General features: G+C 37.7%; 1 protein-coding gene and 1 long non-coding RNA gene across 4 annotated transcripts; one reads left to right on the forward strand and one right to left on the reverse strand.

Annotated features, from left to right (window-relative positions):
* Positions 1-652: 652 nt before the first annotated feature.
* Positions 653-3,613, forward strand: LOC116159022. Of its 3 annotated transcripts, none has more exons than XR_004142880.1 (5): positions 653-2,404; positions 2,456-2,547; positions 2,604-2,666; positions 2,726-3,234; positions 3,456-3,613. It is a non-coding gene; the product is annotated as an uncharacterized LOC116159022 (long non-coding RNA). The 3 variants fall into 3 exon arrangements; XR_004142881.1 differs by having other exon boundaries at positions 2,726-2,927; XR_004142879.1 differs by having other exon boundaries at positions 2,726-3,613.
* A 5,347-nt stretch (positions 3,614-8,960) lies between these two features.
* LOC116160557 (28S ribosomal protein S11, mitochondrial-like) lies at positions 8,961-9,923 on the reverse strand. Its single transcript, XM_031473779.1, has 5 exons — positions 9,654-9,923; positions 9,472-9,602; positions 9,324-9,424; positions 9,210-9,275; positions 8,961-9,156 (listed from the first exon to the last, which is right to left on the reverse strand). Exons 1-5 carry the CDS (start codon positions 9,845-9,847, stop codon positions 9,049-9,051), a joined length of 600 nt encoding a protein of 199 aa, XP_031329639.1. The 5' UTR covers positions 9,848-9,923; the 3' UTR covers positions 8,961-9,048.
* Between the last annotated feature and the right edge of the window lie 13,708 nt (positions 9,924-23,631).

Consider the following 23,631-nt stretch of genomic DNA (forward strand, 5'->3'; position numbering starts at 1 on the left):
AAAAGAAGGTTAAACATTGGGTCAAATTAATCAATGGAAGACATAGTGCAAAGTTTCGCTTAATAAATAGTAAACCATGCGATGTACTTACATTTCTTATTACAATCTTCAATGTTCAGATTCTTAAAATTAATAGCTGCACAATTTAAATCAAAACAATACACCCACTTAAGTTAATTGGTCATTAAAATGTCAAAGCTGCCATATTTAATTTTTTTATAGATCGCGGTGGCTAAAGTATCGTGATATGTATATTGTTTCTACATATTCAGTTTGTACGTGTGCCACATCTTTTACATAGGCAACACATCGTACATTTAGATGGATTGAAATAAAAGTGGCCTAAACCTTGGTCAATTTCAAATCAATTTTTTATCATTGACGTGTAAATAATTGTTATTGCAATTTGTCTTACAAATAAACTTATGGATTGCGAGAAAATACATCTACAAATTAGATTTTCTGTACAACTAAATTATTATTCAGTTCCTTCATACAATTTCTAAAGTCATTTGTAGTTTTTTTAAGATTGTCAAAGACTCCTGTTAACGCTTGTAGATATAAATGCCTAAACGTGTATAATCTTAATTTTATAATTCATGTCCACTGTTCTGTGCAGGTAGACAGTTTCGAAAAAAAGCGACGAGTCAAAAGGTGGCAAGAATTTACCACTGGCGAAAAGTAACGCCTGCAGCAGGATGCTCCTCATGAGCGCACCCAACCCCGTAAACATCGCTGCTGCCATTGGTGAAGATTTGAAACGACCGCCACCAGCAAACCCGCCAAATTTAACCGATAACAATCCTTAACAGCACCGGGCTAAACCTTACTCTTGTGTCTATCGAAACGGCAGAACTACCACCTAATGAGGTCGCTTAATGTGAAATTTTTAGATTACATTTACCAACTGGATACAACCCCTAAATTTTCAATGAACCTCCGCGAAACCCTATCAATTAATTTCTGAAGGGTTACCACATCGAGGGGTGAGTGGGTACCCTGTTTATAAGGAATTTGAACCCCTGCAAATTGACATTTTGCCATTTTTCTCAAAAACTTGAATTTTTACGATTCTTTTCCTCAAGTAACTATTCCTCGCATTGTAGTTTGGGTGTTATCAATAATAGCAAAGTAAACTCCATTTATCTTTAATCGCTACCGCATTATTCGAGCCACCAAATGCAACCCTATGATAGAAACTATTTTGGATCCTTCAAAACGACACAATTCAAATTCGTCCATATGCAAGAAGCACAGATTAAGGAGGATATCTAACGTGAAGACGTGCAAAAGAAGAAGCCAAAAATCCGAAATTTTACACAGTATCCCATTAAAAGAAGCATGAGAAGAGAAAGGGAAGTCTGTTAATAAAAGAGTGCAGCAAAAAATAGTTGGAAATACATAGGGTTGCCAACGGATCAGTTTTAAAGAGAACTTTTGAGAGAACATTCTCTATCTTTTTTATATATACTCAAGTTGTTCTCTTTTTTAATTTCGCCATCGAGAACGAACCAACGTGCAACGTTTTAACTATTTTAAATTTAGGTCTTTACACAAAAACACGTGAAATTGCGTTCTCGTGCAAACATCATCACTCCACTCTTATTACCGTGAATTTTTTTGCAATACTTGGCCATGTTGAAAGAATATTTTCAATAATCGGTGCACAGGGGAATAAAAAAATAAATAAGCTGAAAATTTTCCGTTCGAAGTATTTTGAGTGTGGTTATAATCATAAAAATGTTTCATCTTTAGAATTTTATAAAAAAAGAAATAAATGGAAATGATAAACCAAATTAGCAGTACAGAGAAATATAACGAAAAACATGATGAAAATGAAGTTGAATAAATAGAACGGAAGCCAAAACGATACCTAATATTCAAATCAATTAATATCAACCAGATCTTTTGTTTTAAGAAGTTATTTTAGTTGCATAAAATTAGGCGCCCTTCAGAAGAGATTTTGTCATTTAAAAGTAGGCATAGTGAAAAACGACATACGTAAATCCCAATGGCTACTTCTTAAATAGCACTGTTTATCCAGTAAATAGGTTATTAAGGTTTTAATTGAGGTGTTTAATTATTACCTTTTAGACCAAAAAAGGAGTGGGAGTCAAACAACAGGTGAACAAAAGTCTTATTTATTGTTATTGATTTTCACCGTACACAACTACAATGTGAAGAAGTTGAAAATATAAATACCATACCAAACAGTGCTCAATGCCCCGCTCAACAAAAAAGTATCGAAAAGGGGTCAAGAGGGACTAAAACAAAACAAAACTTCACCGAGCATGATGCTAGTACAAGCAAGGATGATGGGGAAATTTCTAACTCTGTTACATCGCCAAAGTTTCAAAGAATTGGTAGCTAAAAAAGTTTAAAAGTGGTGACAAACAAACAACAGGTGCGGAAAAATCTTACTTCAATTATTGTAACTTAACACATTTCTTTGCAGGAATAGCCAAGGTAATAGCAATGTGTGACAACGATGAGAACAATATTATATTCGATAATATATGGTAGACGAGATCCCATACAATACAATAAGTATGTATTGTTAAATTATGAATTAGTTTTGTTTGTTTGTACATTCATGGTTTTAGAAATTATGGACCATATTTCATTGATCCTGAGGAAACTAGACGAGATGAATGTGAAAAACGATGGTAGGTGTATAGTAGCTCGTGCAGTGGAATACGACTGAAACTAAATTTCAATAATTCAGAATTTCAACGAAGGGTGTTTCGACAGCAATTTATAATAGTTACAAAGTAAATTAACTGATTTGGAATCTCAGTTAGTCACCCTGTCCACGGCAAATGTAAATTCAAAAGAAACCTCCAACGACTTTGTTACGAATTACAGTTTCGACGGGGCAAAGGGTAAACTTAAATTTAAACCTTTGAAGCTGTATGAATTATTATTAGGTAAGGTTTGGTAATATTACAAATTGATCAGCTCATCCCAGTCAACATGTAACTCTCAGGTATAGCTGAAAGAGCTCTACTAAGTAACATTGATATGTTACAGTTGTAACTGAAATTATATGTAGGTAACATAGAGGTTGGAACGTTCCATACCAAACACGTAATAATTACTTACATAACTGAAAGGGCTCCAGAACTTAACAAAGTTATGTTACAATTGTAACCGAAATGATATGTAACACAGAAGTTGGAATGTTCTATACCAAACACGTAATAATCACTTACGTACCTGAAAGGACTCTAGAAGGTAACAAAGTTATGTTGTTACAATAACATACTACCCATGAATGTGCTTCAATTAGTAACGTGGCAAATTCCACACTTTCGTGTTCGTTAGAGGCAATTAATGTTGAAAAATTGTCAAGTTCCGAATTGATAAATAATATTTAAAGTAAGCAACAATTATTTTTTACACCATGAAAACTGTTTTGGTGGGAACGCAGTTTGTCTTATAGAACTTTCTTTTAGATGCCGTTCGGCAAACTTTCCCCGACACTAGCGAAAGTGCCATTGAATTGGCGGTGGGTGAGTGGTTACGCTTAAGCAAGCTGAGACAGTCAAGAGAAAAACCTCTCCAAAATCAATAATTTTATTATATATTATTAATGAATATTGGAAATGTATCTATTGTGATAATATTCGACGTTTTTAGGAATTGTTATTTTGTTTTATTTTATAAGAATATATCTTTATTTTTCACTGCTGCATTTAGTTATATTTTACATTAGGGTGAAGTTACCTAAGAGTACGCACTCTCCCAAGAGTGCGCGAGTAATTTATTTTATAATATAAGGATTTAGAACACTACCTGACACCTACTTTGTAAATTATGAACTATTTAAAGATGGAGTGCACTAGTGCAGAAACAATCAGTCATCACGTGATTAGTTTTCCCGCGTTAACGGTGCATCGTGACAGACAGCAGTAAATATTACAATTTTATTTGTGTTCGAAGTAAGGCTTTGAGAGGTAAGTATCTGGATTAACTATACATATATAGCATGATATACTACATACATCAGTGCTTTATAGCTACACGCAGAATAAGGTGTAACTTGAATTTTGTTACTAATAAATAATATTAGATCAAAACAGGAAACCGATTCATTGTCTCAAGAGTACGCACACTTCTATTCCCAAGAGTACGCACTGCGCACTCTTGGGAATACCTAAGAGTTTAAGGTACCTACATCTCGTTTTTTTGCAGAGAATGACTAATTACTATGTGAGGAAGTCTGAGAGGAGACTTGCATTTACAGAAGACTTAATGCAAACAATTCGAACGGAAATAGAAAATGGTAAATCAAAACGACAGTTATCTAGAGAATTGAATATTCCCGAATCCACTATTCGGAAACGATTGAAACTTGGAACAGTCCCACAATCCTTAGGAAGATTTAAATGTGTTTTTAATAACGACATGGAAAATCAGTTAGCTGAATATGTAAAACAAATGGATACAAGGTTTTATGCGGTCTAACACGAAAAGATCTCAAACACATTGCTTTTGAATATGCTATTATGAATAATTTACCACATCCGTTTAACATGGACAAAAAAGTGGCAGGTGATAAATGGGTTAGACATTTCTGTAAGAGACAGAAAATGGCTCTTCGACAACCTGAAAAATGCTCTATGGGGCGTATAATGGGGTTTAATAAACCTCAAATAGAGAGATTTTTTTTAAACTTGAAGCAGTTGTATGTCAAATATAATTTCCCTCCTAAGCGAGTGTATAACATGGACGAAACTGGGCTTAGTACGGTTCCGAACAAACTACCTCGAGTAATGTGTGAGAAAGGAAAAAGAGCTGTTAGTAAAGTTGCAAGTGCGGAAAGAGGTCAATTAATAACGGCAGTGTGTTGTTTCAATGCAAGTGGTGAATACGTTCCCCCGGCATTAATTTTCCCAAGAAAGAGAATGAAGGAAGATCTGTTTAAAGATGCCCCAACTGGAACGCTGAGAATGATATCTGATTCTGGGTTTATTAACTCTGATTTGTTCCTTGTATGGATACAACATTTCAAATCGAGTGTTAAACCAAGTCCAGAAGAGCCAGTTCTCCTGCTGCTAGACAATCACGTATCTCACCGAACACTGGCGTGAGAATTTTATCCACCTCCTATCGCTTCCGCCTCATTCGAGTCATAGGCTTCAGCCATTAGATAAAGGATTTTTCGGCCCCTTAAAATCAGCCTATAGTGAGGTATGTGATAATTACCTTGTCACACATCCGGGTAAGGTTATCACTCAATCAGAAGTTGCCGGATTATTTCGGAAAGCGTATTACAAAGTATCAAACATTGAGAAGGCCACAAATTCTTTTTCCACAACAGGTATATCGCCATACAATCCTAACGTGTTTGGAGAGGAAGATTTTGCACCATCTGCAGTTAGTGATAAACCATATCTCAGCTCCATTGCATTGGCGAAAGAAGGTGATGATCCATCATTAAAGCACTCTATTCTGGTCAACTCAGAAGAACTGTCAAATGAGGAAAAAACCGAACACTCTGCGCAATCAAGAGTCGATTCCATTAGTAAGTCAGACAACCCAATAGTGGACACTGTTCCAGTGATAATTGAATTCCCAGACCAAACAAACGTTTCGAGGTTTGAGCTATTAAAATCACCGATTACAATCGACATGAGTGAAGTGCAGTTGGAAAATGTTCCCATTTCCAGCATAATATTAGAAGGCGAAAACCAAAAAAGTAATGAGATTGTGACACCATACCAAATTAGACCCTTGCCAAAAATGGAAACCTCCAATGTGAGACGGAGGAATGCCCAAAAGTCTGAAATTTTAACAAGCACCCCTTTCAAAAACTCCATTACAATAACACCGCCTGCACCACCTTCAAAAGCCAATTCTGTTAAGAGACGATTGCAGTGTGAAGTAGCAAACGTTTCCAAAATTGTGCCATCTACGTCCAAATCCTCTAAGAAGTCCAAAGAAAAAGAGTCAGTACGAATGTCACAAACAGAGACACCAGAAGAGGATGTATTTTGCCCAGGTTGTGATGAAAAATTTGTGGAACCGCCCGATGAAGATTGGATACAGTGCTTAAAGTGTGCTCATTGGTGGCACGAAGCTTGCACGTACTATTCAGGAGGGCAATATTTGTGTGATTTTTGTAATTAGGGTCTTGCGCACTCTTAAGAACGTCACTGCGCACTCTTAAGGCGCACTGTTCCCAAGAGTGCGCAAATGCCACTCTACAAATATGTTTCGTTTTGTTGTAATTACCATTTATTAACATAATATAGTATTTAGTAAACTAAAGTAAATATAGTATGTGTCCGTTTTTCAATTTGTTTAAAGGTGCAGTACAAAATGGATGCCTAATAATGTCAATAAAATGTTAAGTGCGTACTCTTGGGCAACCTCCCCCTACTGGTAGCCTTCAGTTGCGTTACATACAACCCCCATGCAACATAATGTTACATATAACTCTCGCCAGGAAATATTGCCGATGTACAATCTCTGTTTTTCGTAAGGTGCTAGCGACTTCCGGGATAGTATCGTGTCAATGTTTGAACGAAAAGACTTTTGTTTAACATTAGCACCATCCTATTCCACAAGTCGCTTGCATCTTAATAAAAACAAAGATTGTAAATTGACACAAGGTGTGCTGTGACCGGCAATCTTTCCTGGCGAGAGTTATATTTGCTTAAACCTTCAGTTGCATTACATATTACTCTAATATAATGTATGTTTGTATATACGATACATAACTGGATTATTTGTTGTAACATTCCGTTGTGTTACTTATTACGTTCATGTAACATATAGATACCTACATGTATGTTACATAGCGTGACGTATTCGTTACGTTACACCGTTACAGTGCTAGGCGTTCTGTGTTACTTGCATGTAACATTTAAGTTACTAGATACATAACGAACTACTAGTTAACTATTATATTTATGAATCGGTTACGTTACAATGTTGACTGGGAATATGTACTATTTTTCCAGCATCAATTCGCAGCAATTTAAAAACAGAGAATGCTACGGAAAGCGATGTGCTACCGGAGTTAAGGCAATGGTTAGCTCAGGCCAAATTCAGGAAAAGGAAGTAGTCGATTTTATTATTACATACAATGTATTATTTTTTAGATTTACCGTTATTGGTTTCTTATTAATAAGTAATGTATGGTTTAGAATAAATGTTGCATAAATATTACACAAAGATAAATATGCTTATTTATACAATATTGGCGCACGAACGTTTATAAAAGATTTATCCCATAAAAGTGGGACAAATGTTATACTGATATTATGGAAACATTTATGTAATAATCTTAAACATTTTAGAAATATGTTTGTGTTATGTGGGTTCCAGGGCTACCTTGTGAGCTTCCTCATTACCCTGTATGCCCACATGACTGATAAAATGATAAAAAAATACACTCCACTCTAGTCAGGGAGGTAGTGCAAAGGGCCCGACTTTAAGGCCTAGGTACGCGTGGACCCTGCCCACCCTCCTATCATAATCCAGAATCAAATATTAAGTTAATACACTACTTATATTTTTGTGTTAACATTGTAGATTGTACATCGAGCAGTGCGGCGCAGAGCAGCGCGGCGCGGCGAAATGCTGCTCTCGATTGTTCGCATGTAAATAAGTGGATCCGTTTTCACCTAGGCAGAGCGGTGCAGAGCAGAGCGGCGCGGTGCCGCGCAGCAAATTTGAAACGCGTCGGGAAACATTGGAATACGCGGCGCTGCTTTGAAACGCGCCGCTCTGCGTGTAGACGGACAAGTGGGAATCGAGGAGCGAAGTAGATCGGCGTGGTGCTGCGGCTTGTGAAAAGCATTTATTTATCTTTTGTGTTGAGCTTGCGTGTGTTAGTAGATTCGCTATGGACGGAGAAAGAATAGAAAAATTAATTGTACTCGTCCGCTTTCTTTTTCTTCTTTTTTCGTCGTGTACATGGCATAGTGATGGCTCTTCTTTCGAGCGTGTAAGAATACATTCTCACTTAAACCTTTGAATATATTATATTCAAAGCTTAAACTGATAAACATAAACGCTGCTTCGCCACGCTTCCAAATGCTGCATAAGTGGGAATACCCCCTACAATTTGCTGCTAGCGCCGCGCCGCTCGGTGCTGCTCTAATGAGAATCGACCTTAATCGTCAAGATTTTTCTTGGTTGAGATGCCAGAGCTATCACCTACCAAATGCAGTAGTTAAGGCTTCGAGCGGAGAAAGTGGTCAGAATCGCGCCTTTCAACATGAGTTAGAAAATGCGTTAAAAAATGGACGTAGTAGGTACCCCTAGGTACTTCTAAGTTAAATTTCTATTAGTGGAACACCAAATGACAGAGGCGCAAATAAACAAAAATTCATTTTATTATGGAGTAACCAACAACTTCGAAAAAGTAAATTTAGCAGTAATTTTCATATAAAAAAAGGGGCAAAATATTGAAGTGAAATTGAATTTAATCCCTGGACTCAAGAAAAATTGGAATGCATGGCGAAGGGCAAGTATTATTAAAATACCAAATACATATGACTGTAATTCTAAACCTTAGACATGGCAAGACTTAAAAAAAAATGGCAAGAGAAAGAAAAGCGAGATTAAGTAGTCTGCAAAAGGTACTCTAGTAGTTATCCCCCACTTAATTCAATATTTTCAAAAAAAGATGCAAAGGCTCTTCAACAATTAGTAGGCCACTTTTGTAAATATCAAAATTTGTAGAATTTAAGTGTGGAATACAGAATAAATTAAGTAATACAATAACCGAGACAATAACTTTTGATTTCATTTACATAGAGTTTGGTTTTCCCATAGCGGTAGAGCACTGGAATTCTTTTTCCATACTATTTTCCTATAGGTTCTCAAGAATTGCAAAACTTAGCCATCATGGGAATACGGCTATCTTTCCTGCAGGAATAAAGTTCTCCAATCATCGTCCCGGAATTTGTTTCATGATGGAAGTTAGGTAGGTACTAAAATCAGACTTACCCGGTGCCATGTCCAATTCATCTAATACAATATTTGAAAATTATTTTAACAAGAATTTAATAATGCTATTGTAAAAAAAATAAACTACAATTTTTTTGCTTTTCTAGGTCTAGGCGGATTCCAAGACACTTTGGTCCCATCTGTTATAGAAGCAATATTCAAACCGGACATCTGTAACCCTTTTATTGCGGACTAAAATTTAAAGGTGAAAAATACAAACAAAATTAACAGCTTATTCAACATACCATTCTCCCAGGACCTAAACCACCAACTCGCACCCGAACAGTCCGATAACCTTGTTCCTTTGCTTGCTAAAATTGTATTCTACTAATGTATGAAGCACGTTAACACATCCTTACCAATCCAATACTAATAGCAGTTGCTTGGGCTGCAATGTTTGTACCCTTTTTAGTATGTTTAAAACCTTCGACACCGCAAGACCTGGTAAGTTTAGGGACACCTGAAAGAATTACATTGTTTCTCAGAGGTAAATCTTATATAACTCACCTTTCGCATCGGTCAAACATAAAATTGTGTTGTTCTTGGACACTTTAATATTACATATTGGAATATCTTTAAATGGTATTCCGTAAAATAACCTAGTAGGTGTGTTAATATCGGGGAATATATCTCCTTTTCTAAACATACAATTGCTATAATTCAGTTAAGAAGCTGATTTAATGACTTACTGTGCCAATTGTGTATCAATATCTATTGCCTTTTCGCCAACAGTGCCTTCATCGAGGGCTGGCATTGATCGTAACATTAGTCTACGATCTTCTACTTCACGACAATGAACAGCTGTTGTACTAATGCACAATTTGTTAATATACGTTCCACATAATCTTTCTATTCCAGAACATAAACGTGTAGGAAACATCATTAAATTGTGTTTGATTTTAAATTTAGATTTTAGGTTACGTTCTCCCCACTTGATTAGTCGATGAACAGCATAGCGGGCCACAGAATATAGAGTACGATATTCTGTGGTCGGGCGTTTTTAGGCGAATTCGATATACAGTGGCGTTACAAAACAACTTCCCAAGTGGTCGCATATAAGCGAGAAGCGAATATTGCACTCCAGCGCCTCCACACAAGGACTCTGGCACTTCGTGAGGTGCAACAAATCTTTGATCGCATTGTTTACCATGCATGTTAAATAAAAATTCGGCCTTAGTGAGTGGTTTGTAGCAGTCCGTACGGTTTAAGAAATTAGACTATAGTTTTTCACGTTCTTTTCTTGTTGCATTATTGTTTATTTATATTAAAATTAAATTTCGTTCCTAAATAGAGACTTACGTAAATATTATATGAAACAGTAAAAATAATCAAATAATTTGAGGTGAAAAAAATGTTTAGGTTATCTTCTAAATGTCCGTTATTTTACAGAAGTAGAAATTCAGTGTGGATTTAAACCTATTTTTGCTGTAAACTGTGGCTCAACATCTAAAAAAGAAAGAAAAGAAATTACTGGAGGCAAACCATTGTTGAAAGAGCTGGTCAGATCACAGCACGGGTAGTTAGGCAAACAAATGTTTCGAAAACACCATATACAGTAATATTAACAGTAGGTATTTACTTTGCTGCCGCACGACAATTGACGGATATTTTTTTCTAGTTGGACTCTGAACGTAAAGTTAAAAGCGAATGTAATTGTGTCGCTGGTGTGGGTGGAAGGTGTGTAAACATATTAACGCCCTCATAATAGCTGTAAATGAAGAAGAAGGAAAATTCAAAACAAGGAAGGAGTGTCAATGGATTAAACCATCCACTTTAAAAGCTGCTCAGGGAAAATACTCCAAGGGGAAAAGAATGAGTGAAATGTTTGTTCACAAAGATTTGAAGAGAAAAAAATTTGATCCTGTTTGTCTAACTCATGAAAGTCTGAGATATTCCCTGTACGCTAAGTAGGTAGGTACAATTCTGAAGTCCAATCATTTAGCTCAAGGAATTAGTAATGATGTCCAGAAAAGGTTGTATACTGAACAAAATATAAGTGCCATCAAGGTTTTTGCGATTTGTTTAAGATATTTCCCCATTTTAACTGGTTCTTTTTGTTTTGGCTGGTGTTTTGGATCGCCGCAGAACAACAGAATTCACAACTATTAAATGAATTGGCAAATACACCATTCCACCTGGTGGACCAGTGCTGTTTAAAGACTTTTTACATCTTTTTTTTTTTATATCACTGTGACAATGCAATAAAACTATGTTTCGAAACATTTGTCTCCAAAGTAGGCCTGGAAAGAAAACATCCAATTACCGCCTCAAATTGTTATGCATTGTACACTCAGGGCCGGTCGTGGGGTGAGGCGGCGTTTTTGAAATTTCAAAATAAAAAAAATGTTCTATTATAATGTAGTATAATAATAAATCTTAGTAATGTCAATTGACTGAAAGCGATTATAAAATATAGCCATCTGCCAGGCCACTAATTAGCGATTATCTAATAGGATAGCAGGGTTTTTTAAAATTAGTTTATCGTACTTGATATACAGCGAATAAGCTAGCGCCGGCGGCGATGATACACATATACCAATGTCGCTGCTTCGCTTATTACGGCTTAATCGTTATAGACGGGAAGTGAAGGAATCGTGCAAAGTCACAAAGGTAAACAAAACCTTTACAAATAGGTACTGAACTATATACAGCTAAACAATTTGAGTGCTAACTTTCCAAATATCGTATAGTATTGTTGATGCATTGCTCCATTTTGCAATTAGTGTGTTAATAGTTAAAGAAGTTGTATTACAGTAATTTTTATTAACATTTATTAATTGGAAGTACTTCATCGTACATGCTTTATTTTTATCTTTCACAATACTACAGATAACAACGTACAACTTCAACATTCCAACATCTTCATTATTTTCATGATTCGTTTTTTACTATTCTGACGTATCGCCTAATGATGGACGAATCTCGTCCGAAATCGATATAGCGACCAATTAATAAATAAAAATTAGTGTAATACAACTTCGTTAACTAATAGTATAGTATCTAAGGATACTTTTAACTATTCTAGTCAATGTGGCCAATGGAGAACGTTCTTTCTCAAAAAAAAGAATGAAAAATTATTTATGTTCAAATTGACATATGACAGATTAAAGGAGCTGGCCATTTTCGCCATTGAACATGAACTATGTTCTAACATAGACTTCGATGATATTGTTAACAATTTTGCAAATATAAATATCGGTATTATTACACTGTTTTGGTATTTTTGTTTGAATTTTGTATGCTTATGAAACGTCATTTTCTGATTTTTACGATTTTATTTAATTTTCTCGTTGTTTGGTGGTACTTATATTAAAGAACCAATTAACAAACAAAAAACTTTTTCATTAGGGCGGCAAAGTTAGCGCTTGCCTCGCCCATTTTTTTTCGACGAGCCGGCCCTGTGTACACTTATTCAGAAGCCAACTGGCAAAGTAAGGGTTTTAAGAAAGCTTGCGATTATTTTAGTCCAAAACCAATCGACAATGAGTACGTTCCACTTAAGGCCAGCAACGCCACAATCACACCAGCGCAATTCTCCGTTCCACTAGCTTACGCACGTTGCCGGCGCGAACTGAAGTGGAACGGGAGGTCGATTCTAACTCGTTTCGACTGTTGAAATTTTACTAAACACGTCGAAATTACGACGGCAGCCATCTATCGATATTAGGCGCTTTCCTTTCACCCACTTAGCTGCCCGCAGGCGCTGCGTAACTGTCAACCAAGCGTTCCTTTCAAGTTAGCGTTTACGCCTTGAGCTCGTCCAATGTTTCCTTCCCCTGCCCCCTCAAGGAGAAGCTATACTTGGTGACTTGCAGATGTGTTCCACACTGACTCCCTGTACTGCGCAAACGCAAGCGCGCTAAAATTTGAATTTGCACACAAACTGTCAAGTTTAAGGGGTAAATAATACTGTAACGGAAATGCTCCAGAATTCTCTGGAATTTTCTACGCGCGCGATAGTGGAAGTCGTAGGAACATTCGAGAATGTACTGGACTTACATTGCTTGCGTGTATAAATGGTTGCGGACCGAACATCGAGTTAGTCTACTATCGAACGAGATCGAGTGCGAACGAAACATAGAGCGCGAAAAGCTGATATAAATTTCAAAGTGTGTGATATAAATAATCGATATAAATTGTACGGATTTTATAGTGTTTTAGTTTTGTTTAATAAATATTGATATAAATCGAACCCGAATTTATATAAATTACATTGGTGTCAGGAGTGGAATTAATTAAATTAATTAAAAGTAAGATTAAATTAAGTGCTTGTGCTTGTGTATGCCTGTAACAAGATCTGCTGCCGCTAAAATGGAAGAAACGATGCTCAATTTGCTCCAGCAAATCCAAAATGGCCAACAGGTGTTGCAACAAGAAATGAAAAGCAACCAAGAGAAGTTGGAAGAAAATTCTAGAAATTTTGAAGAAAATTCTAGAAATATTCAAGAGAAGTTCGAGAAAATGGAAGAAAATTCTAGAAAGATTAATGAAGAAAATTCTAGAAATATTCAAGAGAAGTTCGAGAAGTTGGAAGAAAATTCTAGAAATTTTGAAGAGAAGTTCGAGAAAATGGAAGAAAATTCTAGAAAGATTATCGAAGAAGTCTCTATCAATTGAAGAAAAAGTTGAAGATAGAATTACGGAAGTTTCCAAAACATTTAAAGCAACATTCGTTGAGATTGAGCACAAGTATGAAGAGCTGCGCGAGCAATTCTTGCGACTGACTACGGAAGAGCGTACTAGTAGTGCCCCAGATGAATTACTGATGGACCGTCTTCTTGAGGTGCCACAGTCTACTCATTACAAGAAGGTCGACCCAGAAACAAATAGAAGAGTAGAAGGCGACGTTCAGCAAGCCCGAGTAAAGCCACCTACTTTTGATGGTAAGATTCCTTGGACCACGTACGTTCGACAGTTTGAAGCAGCGGCTGCGGCAAATAAATGGACTCTTCAAGACAAAACTACAGCCCTGATTCTTGCTCTGAGAGGAGATGCTCTGGATGTGTTGCGGACTATCCCCGAGGATCAACAGAACTTCCAACAAATAGTAGCGCGACTCGAAATGCGATATGGCGATAAACACCTTCAGCAAGTTTACTATGCCCAAGTCAAGAACCGAATGCAGAAACCTGGAGAAAGTTTGCAGGAACTTGAAGCGGACATCGCTAGACTGATTCGATTGGCATACCCTACGGCACCGGAGAGCTTTCTTGATCAACTGGCTGTACAAACATTTATCGATGCCGTTCGTGATGGAGATGCCCAGCAGGCTTTGAGACTGGCTAGGCACGACAAAATTGAGAAAGCTTTGGCCCATGCGTTAGAATTCGAAGCCGCCAAGAAAGCTAGTCATGGAAGTGCGCGAGTACGTATGGTGGAACCTCGCAGTGAGAGCCGGGTAAGAACCATCGAAGAGGAAGGTGGCTCTGAAAGTTTTGAAGAAAAGGTCAGTAAAGTAGTGGAAGAAAAGGTCAGTAAAGTAGTGGAAGAAAAGGTCAATAATGCAATACAGTCACTGCCAAAGACCATTGCAGCAGTCGGAAAACTAAGAAAGGTCGACAGGAAGGGGCTATCGTCGACCTGCAGAAACAAAGCCCCGATCTTCACTGTAAACATTTCGTCGTCTGGAAAAGTTCTGAGTTTGTACATCGACGGCCGAGTTAATGGAGAAGACAGATCCTTGCTAGTAGACACAGGTGCAACAAGAACTATTGCAAGACCAGAGTTATTGAAGAATCATTCTCGGATCTCATCTTCGACCGTGCAGTTAAAAACAGCAACTGGTGAAAGAATAAAAACGCACGGAGAAATACAAATGTCTGTCACCATCGGAAAGACCACCATCAATCACCAGGTGCTAATTGCTGATATTTCTGATCAATTCATCTTGGGGATGGATCTTCTTAAGAAACTCGGAGCTGTGTTAGACGTGAAAAAGGGCGTGTTAAAGGTCGGCGATGAAGAACTCCCTTTCCATGAAGACAAAGAAGATGTCATCCGCCTGTTAACCACTCATGACGTCATTATACCCGGACTTAGTGAAAAAATTATAATGACCACTTTAGATGGATATTGTCGCCAGGGAAGCCTACGGATAGTCGAAGCACTAAACGAAAAGGAATTTCTAGTGGCTAGGGCTCTGGTAAAAGTTCAAAATGGCGTTCCGATTCGAATTATGAATTTGAAAGATAGTCCTGTTAAGCTAAGCAAACGAACTGCAGTTGGACAGTGTGTGCCCATCTCGGCTATTCGCTCTGTGAGATCGGAAAATCTATCTAAAGGAAAGTATCCAAGAGAGCTGATAGATATGGTCATTAAAAACACTCCAGATTTGGACAATAGACAACGACAAAAGGTGAAAAATATGCTTGTGGAATTTCGGGATGTGTTCGCGGTAAACGACCAGGACAAGGGCAAGACAAGCATAGTCACCCATAAAATAAATACTGGCAATTCCCAACCGATTAGACAACAGCCAAGGCGACTCCCATTGGCTAAACGAGACGAAGCGGAAGAGATTATTAGAGACATGAGAAAACAAGGTGTCATCGAGCCATCGAATAGTCCTTGGTCATCACCGATAGTGCTTGTAAAGAAGAAGGATGGCTCCACAAGATTTTGCGTTGACTACCGTCTGTTAAATTCGGTCACCAAGAAAGATAGCTATCCACTGCCAAGAATAGACGACACCTTGGACACTCTATCTGGAGCCCAATGGTTTTCCACACTCGACCTAAAGAGTGGTTATTGGCAAGTGGGGATGGAATCGACAGACCGAGAGAAGACCGCGTTTTCTATAGGCTCTGGACTTTGGCAATTCACAGTAATGCCTTTCGGATTGTGTAATGCCCCCGCGACGTTTGAGAGACTTATGGAAGCAGTTCTAAGGGGACTAACGTGGCAGACATGTCTGGTATATTTGGATGATGTAATTGTCGTAGGAAAAACTTTTGAAGAACACCTAAAGAACCTGAGAGAGGTGTTTGGACGATTACGAGAGGCCAATTTAAAACTAAGTCCCAAGAAATGCTTTATGTTCCAAAAAGAAGTTAAATATTTGGGGCACATCGTATCTCGTGATGGTGTTACAGCTGACCCAGAGAAGATTATAGCGATTCAAGAGTGGCCGATTCCTGAGAACAAGCACGAGATTCGAAGTTTCCTCGGTTTGTGCACCTATTATAGACGATTCGTGAAAGGATTTGCCAACATTGCCAAACCATTAATAAAGTTGACAGAAGAAGGCAATGAGTACGAATGGAATGAAGACTGTCAAAGAGCTTTCGAACATCTCCGGCAGGCTCTTACTAGCGCACCTATCCTTGGCTACCCCAGAAATGAAGGAAAGTTTGTGCTAGATACCGATGCCAGTAACACCGCCATTGGAGCTGTTCTCTCTCAATTGCAAGACGGACAGGAAAGAGTCATTGCCTATTTCAGCAAAGTACTGTCGAAACCCGAGAGGAATTATTGTGTGACTAGGCGAGAGCTCCTGGGTGTGGTAAAGGCATGCGAACATTTCCATAAGTACCTTTACGGCCGCAAGTTCCTGATAAGGACAGATCATGCAGCGCTAAAGTGGCTCTTGCAGTTCCGAAACCCAGAAGGACAGGTGGCAAGATGGTTAGAACGTCTTCAGGAATATGACTACGACATTGAACACAGGGCTGGAAAAGTTCACAATAATGCAGACGCTTTGTCAAGAAGACCGTGCAAGGACAACTGCACACATTGTTCTAAAATAGAAGACAAGATTGGCCATCTGCGACGAACAACTGTAGAGAGTGAGGAATGGAAGCCAAGCGAAATCAAAACGGCCCAAGAAAACGACCCAAGTTTAAAAACTGTTCTGAATTGGATGCGCCACGGACAAAGACCAGACTGGCAAGACATTAGTGCCACAAGTCCTGAAGTAAAGAGTTATTGGGGCCAATGGAATAGCCTGACTCTGAAAGACAACCTGTTGTATAGGACCCTTGAAAGTGAAGATGGCACCGAATCGACGCTGCAATTAGTAGTACCTAGGAGCAAAGTGTCGGAAGTATTGCGAAAATTGCATGACGGCACTTCCGGAGGACACTTTGGTATTACGAAAACGTTGCAAAGGGTACGTGAGCGATTCTATTGGGTCAACCGTAAAGAAGATGTCCGGCGATGGTGTCAAAAATGTGAGTTATGTGCTACTGGAAACGGACCAGTTTCCAAGAAGAAGGCACCCATGAGGCAGTATAACGTTGGTAGTCCGATGGAACGAGTTGCTATCGATATCGCAGGACCGTTTCCCGAGACAGATGGCGGAAATAAATATATCCTAGTCGCTATGGATTATTTCACAAAGTGGACTGAAGCTTACGCCATTCCAAACCAAGAGGCAGCAACAGTTGCAGAAGTGTTGGTAAAGGAGTTCTTTACACGTTTTGGTGTTCCTATAGAAATCCATTCAGACCAAGGAAGGAACTTTGAATCGGCTTTGTTCCAAGATGTTTGTCGATTGGTAGGAGCCAATAAAACCAGAACAACACCTTTGCATCCTCAGTCAGATGGAATGGTTGAGAGAATGAATCGAACGATGGGTAAATATCTTTCAAAAGTCGTGGCAGAACATCAGAAAAATTGGGACCAGTACCTCCACCTGTTCCTTATGGCATATCGATCAGCCGTCAACGAGACCACGGGTCAGACTCCTGCCTGCCTTATGTTGGGTCGTGAACTACGCCTTCCATGTGATCTCGAGTTTGGGCGTAAACCCCATGAAGAATATGTCGCAGGTGAAAATTATGTTGACCAACTAAAGGCGAAGATGAACGATATTCACGACTTGGCTAGAAGTCATATTCAGATTGCCAGCGATCGCATGAAAAATCAATACAACCTCCGCTCGGTCAATGAAACTTTTGAAGCTGGAGATCTGGTATGGCTGCACAATCCACAGAGACGAAGGGGTCTTTCTCCCAAGCTACAAAGACAATGGGAAGGTCCGTATGAGGTGATCAAGAAAATAAATGACGTGATATATCGTATCAGAATGAACCACCGGAAACCGAAAGTTGTCCACATTAATCGACTCGCACGATATGCCGGATCCAACAACAACGAAGAAGTTAGAGGTATTCGAGAAGAGGAACGCAGCTTTGGGATCGAGCCAAACTTTAACGATTTTATGTCAAATTACGCCCAGCGGAAGAAAGCTCGATTTGGCGTTACTCAGGAAATTTGTCAAAATATTTTTGAGCTTCCGGTTAACGTTTCCATCGCCCATTGTGTCGCCGAAGACCTTCGCATGGATAGAGGTATAGCTTCCGTATTCCGGAAAAGATTTGGAAGAATGGACGAGTTGTTAAAGCAAAGACCACGAGTGGGTAAAGTACTGCGCTTGGAAGATAGTCAATGCTCTTTGTTCTACTTGGTTTCAAAGAAAACGTCAGAAGGCAAACCCACCTATGAAAACCTCTGGTCTGCTTTAAAAAGCTTAAAGAAACTCATGGCATACTATGACATAAATAGTTTGGCGATCCCGAAGATTGGATGTGGTTTAGATGGCTTGGACTGGAAGATAGTGCGAACCATGATCGAAGTGATTTTTAGAAACACTAGCGTTCGAATTACAGTATGCTGCTTCAACCCACAGGGGACGACCCTCCGCAAAACTGTGGACTGTTACTTTTTCAAGAAAGGTGTTTGTCGAGCAGGCTCTGACTGCAGATTCCGACACGAGGCATTAAAAAGTAATACTAACGCAGTTTCCGAACGAGACGTCCAGAATTAAGAAGGGGGCAGTGTTCCAGACATGACGTCGCCTTTGGCGCTCTGGAATTTTCTACGCGTATTCGAGAATGTACTGGACTTACATTGCTTGCGTGTATAAATGGTTGTGGACCGAACATCGCGGCAGTCTACTATCGAACGAGATCGAGTGCGAACGAAACATAGAGCGCGAAAAGCTGATATAAATTTCGAAGTGTGTGATATAAATAATCGATATAAATTGTACGGATTTTATAGTGTTTTAGTTTTGTTTAATAAATATTGATATAAATCGAACCCGAATTTATAAATCACGTTTACATTATCTTCATCTATCCACTCTCAGAAACTTGGTGTTTTAAAACTCGACACGGAATGCATATGACATATTCGTAAACGAGAAAATAATACTATAAATCGTACAATGGTTTGATTAGTTTTTGTCTGTTCGAATTTTTTATCAAAAATAAAATGTTATAGGTATGTACTTCTATTGTTAATTTAAATTATCAGCTACACTTCTCGCAACACTTCTTTCTTACCAGATGTCACTAAATAATCTCGGTATCGCTCTGGAATTCGCGTAATCCCGTATGGCTTCGATGTAGTAGCCTGTGCTAGTAAAAGGTGCTGGTTTAACCACATCTCCAATGCCATCTTCAGAACTTGGTTCCTCTGGAAAATACTGAAGCGTCTGAAGCAAACTTAATGGTTTTAAGCCTTTTGCCTACGCAAATGATCTTGTAACTGTAGTCCGCGAGCGTATTTTGTAAATTTTTGGGCAGATTGTTTCCGAGTGCTACCCCGGCTACGTTACTGCGTGTGAAAGCTTAGAAGCTCCAAAAAGTGGCAGGAAGTATTACGTATTGGGTCAGATTTTGTTCATTTTTGTTTGATGAAGAATTTTGTTGATAAAGTGACAAGCGGCAGGAAACGTAGTCTGCTCTGCCTCATCATGGAAACTAAAATTTCCTAACAGAAAGTAGGCATGAAAATGAAGGTTTCAGGATGATTTTGGGTAAAAAATTTTCTTCCTCTTACACAAACAATCTAGGGACACACTGTATAATGCAAACCTAAATATAAACGACTACCGTGACGAAATCACAAAAAAGGAACTTCAAATGTGTAACGAGGCATAAAATTTTAAATATAAAATATACAGTTCGTCGGTAAACCTAGGATGTGGATGGAACACAGGAAAAATATAAATGGTCTGACTGAAATGTAGAGCATCGTTTTATTTGACTAACAGATTACATCGCATAGTAAGTTGTACAATTAGTTTGTTCTAATTAAGCGAAAGTGAGGAAATGTGTTTGTATTATATCGTGTAACGATATTTCTAGGTCAATTCGAAGACGCCCGTGTAAAATAAACATCATGAGAAATTTCCTGTCGTGGGTGTCTATTATATTAAGAACACGTGAAATTTAAGATAAAAAACGCCGTTTGTGTATTTTAAAACCAGTTTAGATGTTAATATATGTTAAGTCGAATGCAAGCCAATACCTACCATTAGCATATCATGATTTAACTTCAAAAAATAACGGTTCTCCGAAATTAAAATTAATTTCCGATAAATCTTTTCACATATACCTGCGGGTTTTTAATTATAGATTTTTGGAAACTTTATTAATTATAAATTTGATATATTCTTTTCAAATTTTTTGAAGTGGGGTAGTAGGTAAAGTACGTGTGAAGAGCGCATGAGCTTCTTTGGGGAAATTAACACATTAGCACCAATTAATTCCTTATTAAGTAATTTGAGGGTTACATTTTAAGTGTTTACAAAAAATAGGAAAGAAAAAAATTGTTTAATCATCTTTCAAGGCGTCGAGCTTGAACACGAATTTCTTAGTACTTGCTTATTCCATTAGCAGTTCCTTTTTTGAACCTTTACCTATGTTAAAAAATATGACATCCATCTAAAACAGATCCAATGTGCTACATTCCTGGGATTTTGTTGCTTTTATATTATCTCACTGTCACGCCAATTTCTTTTAACCATGTTGTATGCAGATTCCATCTTTTGAAATAATAACCAACTTTGAATTTCATTCCCGACTTTTCCACCACAATTACTGAACTCTGCCAATCGATCTTTAATACCACAATAAAAATGAGAAGCTAAGATGGTGTTATGAACGGATAGGAGTGTAGTGATTGGTCCGCCAAATTTTCCGTCCACTCCTGTTACAAGTCCAGCTGATACAAGGTCGCCAGCAGGCACCATAAAATTCAAAGGCGCGATATCCTTACAAGAGTCTTTAAATATATTTGAAATATTGTTGTGCAACGTCGTTATTTTGGCCTAAACACCAAAAATAATGATGGGACACTCTGTATATGACAACATTCCAAATTTATTAAGCGTAAGCCTGGGTCATTATCTTCGAATAAGGACAAAGTTGGTTTGTTGTATTTGAATTGGTGTATCAGTATTGATTTCCCTTTTGGAATTGTTTGTAATTTTTTGTTTTGTTCGGATTTCATCGCTTTGTAAATTGTGTATTTAAATTTGTGTGTTTAATTGTAAAGCGTGAAGTAGGGATATCTGGTTGTTTGCGATAAGGAGTTTTATCAGACGAAAATTAATTAACGGACGTGTTTTCTCGCTGTTAAGAGGTAAGGTGTTTAAAAACACTGCGCGTTTCATATCGGGGTCGTTTGGTTTGGTTTGACGATTCGCGGTTGATTTAAAAATTCTCGAGGAAGGAGTTTATTTAGTGGTTGCTAATTTAGAATGAACTCATTTCGATCATATTTTTCAAAGTTGAGGACGTTTTGTTTTGCATTTATTGATGATTGATTTGGTTTGGATAGTCGCGTTCTATTTTGATTTTATTTTAGATATTTGGAAATAATTTTTTTGTTAAAGTTATCTCATTTATTATTAAATTTATTATCGTTGCGTAAGCTAATTAGTTTGAAGATAAACAGATGTTTTTCGCCGACGTAAGTATAGACGCAGTAATCCTGATATGAAGGAGACAAAGGAAGGGAAATTGTTTTAAATAAAAGAGACGGACATTAATAACGGCTTGTTTGCTGGTGGACGTTAATTGTGGTTTTTTTTTGGTTTGGTGAACGTTGAAACGTAGCCGCTTATTGTTTTGGTGTTTGGCAGGTTTCCGTATTTGAGCATATTATTGCAAGATAGTCCGTCTTGCCAGTCGTACAGTTTTGTAGAAGGAAGTTAGGTTGAGTGCTCTAAGAGATTTTTTTACGCCGTTTGTTTTTAAGTCGAATTAAAGAAGTTTATGAAGAAGTTAGTTGGAGTGTTGTTTGTAGGGCAGTTATCGCATACGGCAGCCTTTCTTCAGTCTTCAAGTACCAGTTACAGGAAGTTTTTTCACGGCCAAAAAGCCAATTTTACATCTGTAATTACAACGATCTGTCGTCTAAATCAAAATTTAAGTGCAATCAAAGAAATCAATTTCCGAAGTATCATCTGGTGTTTGTGGGTCATAACTTCCTTTTTGTTAAAATTTTAAATGAATTTGAGACTTAATACTTATTATTTCGTGGGTGGCTGCTGTAATTAGTATTGATTAAATTATTATTCTACATTCTGGATATCGCTTGTGTATTCATTTTATTTTAATTTTCATTACACAACGTTTCGAGAAACGTTTTTTCTCCTTTTTCAAGTTTACCGTGACAATTTACATACAAATGAAATGCGTTATCTACTAGAATCATTTCGTAAGACCAACTGGAGCCTTTTAGGTGCGAGTGTTTAAATCTGTGCTTTTAGATAGCTTTAGGAAGGTATTCTAATGGATATTCTTTACTCATTGCCTTTGAAGAACTGTTTTAGATTTCCCTGTGGCTATTTCTTTATTTTTTATTTCGCCTTTTTGTTTCTACCCGCCATTTTGTTTGTTGTGTTGTTATTTCTCAACATTTTTGCCAATACTGGAGTTGGTTATGGGTTTCTGAATTGACGCTTTATTTAGAAACGATTGCTATTTTTATGCATTGAAGCTTTGGTTTAGGCCGTTCTAGGTTCTAGTCTACGGGAGTAGAATGTGTTTCTTCAATAGGTTGATTGATGTCTTTTTTTAATTGATTTCTATGTATACCTAATCCACAATGGTCCTAATTATTGTAAAACATATCTAATTAGTTAAGCGTTAAAATGACAAAATAGCTTTTTTCTACAACTGTCAAAAAAACCTGTCATTGTCTGACGAATTTCGAAACGCGAAGTACTAGATTTTTAAACTGTTAATTAATAAGTAAGGTTGCTCTTGACCAAGGTTGGTATATTACACCAACCTTGGCTCTTGACAACGTGCGCGAAATCGTCAACAGTGAAAAAAAGTATTTCGCGCACGTGACAAAGTTGAACTTAAACAGCAAATTTAATTAACAATCGGTTCAGTTGTAGAAAAAATATTGTATATAACGCTAGCGCGAAGTTATTTCGCGCATTTGACTGATATCTTGACTCGGCTTCGCCTCGTCAAAATACCTTCAGTCTCAATGCGCGAAATTGAACTTCGCGCTCTTGTTATATAAATAACTATTGAATATCAATTCAAACTAAGTTTAGTTTAGATTTGAAGTTTAGTTGCCACATCTCGTGCGGTTTTTGCTTGTCCCCGACCCCCGTCGAGTTTAGCAGTTTCCCGGCAGCAGCCTTGCATCCGCATAATGTGTTCAGCCGTTTCATCTGCCTGTCCATAAAGTCTCATGCGATCTCCGCCGCTGTGCAATCCTATGTAAATGGTACTAGGGGGAAAGAACTATGAATTTTTGGTGTACACCCCTCTGAATTAATTTGAATTAACGTGAATTAATTAGAATTAACGCGAATGCATGGAAATTGATTTAAATTAATGTGGAATAATTTGAATTCCAGTGAATGAATTTTAATTAACATGAATTAATTTGTAGGTATTAACGTGAATTAAT

This window comes from Photinus pyralis, unplaced genomic scaffold (genome assembly GCF_008802855.1).
Source record: "Photinus pyralis isolate 1611_PpyrPB1 unplaced genomic scaffold, Ppyr1.3 Ppyr1.4_LG1, whole genome shotgun sequence".
NCBI lineage: Eukaryota > Metazoa > Arthropoda > Insecta > Coleoptera > Lampyridae > Photinus > Photinus pyralis.